The sequence below is a fragment of the Equus quagga genome, chromosome 10 (genome assembly GCF_021613505.1).
Source record: "Equus quagga isolate Etosha38 chromosome 10, UCLA_HA_Equagga_1.0, whole genome shotgun sequence".
Taxonomy (NCBI): Eukaryota; Metazoa; Chordata; class Mammalia; order Perissodactyla; family Equidae; genus Equus; species Equus quagga.
This window is the reverse complement of record NC_060276.1, coordinates 17137228-17143227: the sequence shown is the minus strand read 5'-3', so window position 1 is coordinate 17143227 and position 6000 is coordinate 17137228. Positions and strand designations below refer to the sequence as shown.

At 42.6% G+C, this 6000-nt stretch overlaps 1 protein-coding gene across 2 annotated transcripts in view; it reads right to left on the bottom strand.

The window, feature by feature from the left end:
• Positions 1 to 1668: 1668 nt before the first annotated feature.
• The window catches only part of GPC3 (glypican 3), a 403705-nt gene continuing 399373 nt past the window's right edge, over positions 1669 to 6000 (bottom strand). For both annotated transcript variants that reach the window (XM_046673282.1, XM_046673283.1), the window contains one exon: positions 1669 to 2182. In XM_046673282.1, the coding sequence (XP_046529238.1) occupies positions 2013 to 2182 (170 nt within the window). In that variant the 3' untranslated portion in view covers positions 1669 to 2012. The remainder of the gene's footprint in view (positions 2183 to 6000) is intronic.

Genomic DNA, 6000 nt, shown 5'->3' with positions numbered 1-6000 from the left:
CTGTGTAAAAACTGACAATCCCCTTCACCTCCCAGAGAGGAGAAATGGATTTTAACAGCCCGCTCCTGCTTGCAGGCCTAAAACCTGGTCTCAGAGCCACAAATTATTTTCGCCACATTAAATAAAAACCTTCCCGTAGAATGGCGGGGACAGGTATTAGGCACTATCTGGGCTTTAGATCCTTCTTCTGGTCCACTGTTGTTGGAATAGCACAGTGAGTGCAAGGAGCAAACCTTTCCAGTAGTTAGGTTTCAGGAATCAAAGCCAAAGATTCTTACAAATCCCATTCAACTAAGGAAACGATGATGGTTTAAAAAACAAAGATAATTCCCTTTCAAGTCTTACCAACTACTACAAATCACTGAAATCGTTTTAACAAATACAACTGGTTGGAGTCTTAACTTCAACAAAATCAACCGAAGAAATGCTAACCCAAACATTTCCAATTTGTGTTTATGAAAATTTCTGCAAAGGATGAAATGGATATTGGAAACCTGTGCTCTGCAGGAGACCCTGACAGAAGCGTGTTGGTGCCAGCAGGAGGCAGGAACGATAAGTTGTGAGAAATTACACTGCCTGCTTCCTGCATGGTGACCTGCTGCCATCGGACAGAAATCGGAGCTCCTGGCTGGGACCACCACCTAGAATCAAAGGGGGCTTCCTGGTCCCTTCCTTGACCTCTTCTCACACTTCTTCGCTGTGTCTCACCTTCTCTTTCTCATACTTATTCGGCTTCTCCCACCCTTGCCCTCAGGTGGGAGTTAAGTTCCCACTCATTAGAAAGAATCAACAGTTTCTGTTGACCTGACCTGCCATTGGGCACTATGCCAGGCATCATAAACAACGGCAAGATGGTTATTCCTGAAATTCTTTGGCAGCAGAATGTCCAAAGATCAGCATCAGCACCATTATTGTTTGCGATGTTGTATGTGTAAAAAGCAGACAATAACACTGGGCCTACAATTGACAAAGAGCTGGTGTCAGAATTAGTATTTGTGCCAGACCTTCAGCCATGAGAGCAGGGATCAAATCTGTTTTGTTTTCTACTGTCTCCAGCATCTGGGACAGTAGCTGACATCCAATAGGTACACAAAACCTATTGGGTTGTTAAATAAACGAATGTTGAAGAAGCCCACCTAAGGCCAAGAGTGAGCACTGCTTCCTGTAAATCATGGGTTTCCTGATGACAACCTTTGCAACCTGACCCAGCCATGTGGCAGTCCCCAGAGAAGGGAGACAGAGAGCAAGCCTGAGACAACAGCAAAGAAGCTTGCGGAATTATTTCTTTGTACTGTTTGGGCCCACTTCTCTGAGTTGGGAAAAGTAAGAATATCGATCATGCCACTGTACATGACCCATACAAAGGATTTCTATTTGGGCAAAGCATTTTCAGCAAAGTGGAAGTTTGTAAAGAGAGATGGGGGAACTTTTTGGGATACTTTTAGTTTCACAGGCAAGACACTCTAACCCAAGGTTTCTAAGTGGAGGTTATGGATTGGGTGTGAGGTGGGGGGAAGTGGCTTTGACTAGGGCTTAGAGTCAGGATTGATACCCATCCAAAGTTTCATGAACCCCATTGGCACCTGATGGGATGTTTTTATACTGAACAGAAAGAGGAAAAGCATCGCATGGTCACCATACGCGAGGGCTTACAAAAAAGACCCAATGCATTTTTATTTGAGCATTTATTTTTTTTTCCCAAAGAAATCCATGCAAAGAGAAAGAGAGAGAAAGACATGGTAACCATGTTCTAGAAGCCAAACATAGGAAAATAATTTGACACAGCTTGATTTTTTTCTTTGCAAAAGGACAATCTATACTACCACTAAAATTTACCTTCCTCGTGAAGATACCACTTGATTTTCGAAAACATAACACATGGTTAGTCTTCTACTTAATGGCTGGAGGAAGTATATAAGATAAAAAAATAGAAAAAAATAAGAAGGTGGTTCCCTTTATAGAGGAAGACCACAGGGTGCTGAAGGGCAGCACGTGAGCTGGGCACTAGGAAGTCAGTGCACCAGGAAGAAAAAGCACACCACATAGATTGCCAAGCTGGTTAGAACCTTCAGTGGGGAATGGCCATTCCCGAGGTTGTGAGAGGCGACTATCTCATTGTCCTTCTGATTCACATGTTGGTTGCTTCCAGGAGCATCATCCACGTCCAGATCATAAGCCAGTTCTGCCAAAAGAAAAGAAGAATTTTAAATACAGGATTACCAACAGCATCAGGTGTATACTATTCATGGCTCAAGAACTTGTCTGGACTGCTGGGATGCCCCAGCTTTGATCTCTTCCTTTCGTCGAAAGGAAGGCTGTCAGAAGTTGGGAAGGAGATAGGCGTACATGCGTGCGGGGCCCACCAGAGGAAGGAGATGGCTAGAGGTCCTCCTTCCAGAGATCACACCAGTGGGGAGCAAGCTGGCTGCTCCCCTTCCCCCTTTGGTCCCACTCTGACCCCAGGGTACACATTGGCCCTTTGCAACACCTCTTCCCTGGCAAGACTGTGCTTGAAGGTCATTTTCACCAGATCTCACTGGTATCAAAATGTAAGGCGCTGTGTGGGTGACTATACATATGTCCTTGTGTGTATGTGCGTTAGTGGGGGAGGGGATGTTGTACTCCCACTGTACCTTTCCTGGGCCCTGCACCCCATAGAGATTTTCTCCTGGGAACCTTGCTTTAATTAGAGTTGAGGACAGGGCAGTTTGCCATTGAAAGTTGTTTTATTTTTCCAAAAAGCTTTTCTTTTTTTCTATATGGTCTTTTCACCGTCCCTAAAAACAATATACACTATACAATAAAGTAAAATCGATCTAACACATAGGATTTAAACTGATACCAAACAAATTAAGACTAAGGAGAGGCTAATGGGTAAGGGTCTTCCTTCTTTGACTGCCTACCGTTTATGAGACGTTTATGATTCTGAAAAGAAATTGGGATGTTGGGGTTGGCCTAATGCAAAAGTTTCCCAGAAGGCAAATCTAAGTAGATAGTGGTTTGTCAGGAAATTCAAGATGGCTGGCCCTGGCCTACGACTCAGTTTCTTTCTGATTTGCTTCTCCTGATTTAGAGCTCAAATCTACTCCCTTGGCTTTTTTAGACTCAGTCACAAATGTTTCTATTTCAATAGCTGTGAGGGTGATGTGATGTGAGCGACCTCACCAGCCAACTGTCCTGTGGCCAATGGAGCAGGAAAGATCCCTTGAGGACACTGAGATGCATAGCAACAGGCACAGAGGAAATGATTGGGATTCTACAGGGGGAAGGAAGGAAGAGGAAGGAAGAGCTCCTCTTACAGGGGATGAAACACTCAGTGAGTCACAGGAAGAAAGTGTGAGGACTCAGCTGGTCCAGGATGCATGCAGAGCAGGGCCCAGGCCCAGAGCTTCTCTGAGGCTGGCACTGGTCAGAGCAGGCAGCAAGGTCAAGGCGATCAAAGCCAGGGGGTCTGATTACACAGACTGCAATACTACTTTCCAAAAGGGCTACTGCAGTTTATAACACCATCGGCAATGATGTGAGGACCAAATTTACTGTGCCTCAATCAAAAAAAGATATTGTAGTCAGTATAAGATGATATCTCAAAGTTTCTTTAATTTGCATATATTTAATTACTACTACAGATCAACTTTTTCTATGTTATAGTTTACTAATTATATTTCTCAATGCATAACAGTTCATGTCCCTTGCCTTTTTACCTAATGGGTATTGATATTTTTCCTTTTTAATTTGAATATATGTTTTATTGAATCCTTGGCGTATCCTATTTGATACAAATAATTTTTCTGTTTTGTTATTAACTATAATTATTTTTCATTGCTGTACCAAGAAATGATGCCTTAACTTTTAATATGTATGAATCTGACTACATTTTGCTCCTCTACAGCTGAGAATATTTTTCTTCTCGAGTGCCGATACTAATTCAAATCAAATTTTCCAGGGAACCCTGTTACCCAGGGAAATGTGACTCAGCAGCCTAGAATCTAGATTCCCTCTCCCTGCAAAATAAATACATATAAAGAAAATAAAAAGAGAAAAAGAACAAAGAGCCATGCAGACCTCTTTTTCTGAAAGGGGAACTATGCAGCGCGCACAGAGAAGGCCGAGGTCAGCTGTCAGTCAGTAAGGAGAGCACAGGCTTGAGGCACGATCGGATTTCACCCAAGCTGAGAACACATATGGCTCTATCTGTTGAAAGCCCAGCCTTGAGTCTCACGGCAACGTCTCAACTTAAATGAACAGGGGTATTTTTAGGGTTGACCTGAATGAGAGCACTCTCAGCATCGCTTTCAGATTCCTTTTCTGGATAGTCCTCTTGCCCCACATCAATATGAAACAACATCTATGAATGTTACCACTCAGCTCCTACACTATCTTGCTCCTCAAATAATCCATGAACACGAAACAGTTTCGTCCACTATAGCTGTTATAGTCAACTCAGCAGTTAGGTTAAATCTAGTGGTTTCTAATCTTTTTTTTTGCCACCAAAGACCTCTTTTGTTATTTCTATCTCTTGGACCCTCTGTTTTGAAATTATAAAAATGACCACCAATTATGGAGTCCTCATTGTGCGCCAGGCACTGTGCTAAGCTATTTGTATACACTATCTCATTTAATTTAACCTTCTCAACAATGTTATGAGGGAAGTATTATCATTCCCATTCTACTGATGAAGAAGCTCAAGCTCAGGTTACTTTTTTCGCCCATATTGACAGAGCTGCTAAGTGGCAGAGGTGCTATTTGAACAGGGGTCTGACTCTGAACCTTAAATGAAGCTATACCATCTGTTGAAAAGTTTTGTATACAAAATAGACTGCAGTGATTAAGGAGTAATGGATTCCTTCTTGAAAAAACCCTCAATTAGTGAAATATATATTGCCAAAGAGAACTTCCAAAAAGCATGAGAAAAGTCAGTGTTTCCATATAAAACTGATCACAGACTTGATTAAGAACGCTTGTTAAGCTTTGTTAAATGTTAAAAAGAGCTCTGGGTTCGGGGACTCAGAATGGGAATTATATCAGTTCTACTTCCTTGAAAAAATCAGCAATGATGGCCAGGGCCGTTGCGCACCCCTGGCACAAAGCTGGGCCAAGTCTTCTACCTCCAAAGAGCCCCCAGCAACATTCAGAACAAGACCTTTCTGTGCTTCCTAAGCTGTGGCTACAGGTTTCCTGAGTCTCCCCATCCAGCAACAGCAAATGTTTATCACCCAATCCCAGGGCCAGGCTCCTGGGGCTTACATTGATGGGAATCACAGCAAAGACACAGTCTGGGCCTGGGCCACCATCGTGGAAATTAGAAATGAAAGGGACACTTTTGCAGGACAAGGAAGGATTATGGGAGAGAGAGGAAATAGTGAAACTGGCTCAACAAAAGGTTGACATAAGGGAAGCTGGCTCAACACAAGGTTGACATAAGGGAAGCCATATTGTAGAGAAGAAACCATATTGTAACTTCGAATGACTTCTGATTAACTAACCCAGACATGCTTTGTAGATTTTATGGCCCCTCCCAGCCATAAATTGATAACTTTGTTCTTTTGAGTGCCTTAGGAATGTGATGACCCCTGGGCAGAGAGTTTATGCCGATAGCTATCATCAATAAAAACTGAAAGATCAGTGTATAGGGCATGGCTCTGGTCTCTGATGTATATCCAGTAACAAAAGATTATCAGGAACTAAGACCAGATGTATGCCCCCACCTGGAGATCAGATGGAGGCCCCACTGGGATTAGGTCTATTTGTCAGGGACTGTCAAAATTTGGGTTGTCTATACTTCTTTATCCTTCTGGTTGGATACTGGATTATAAAATGTGCCTTTAGATGTTGTTCCAAAACTGTTGAGCAAGGTACAAAAATTCTAATAATGCAAAATCTCAACCTGAAACTGGAACAAGAGAATATTTCCAAATGAGTGCTAAACAGTTTCATTCCTCTAACCCAGATCTATACCCCAATTCAGTGGAAGTAGCTAGACTGGTCGTCAACCTGAATCCC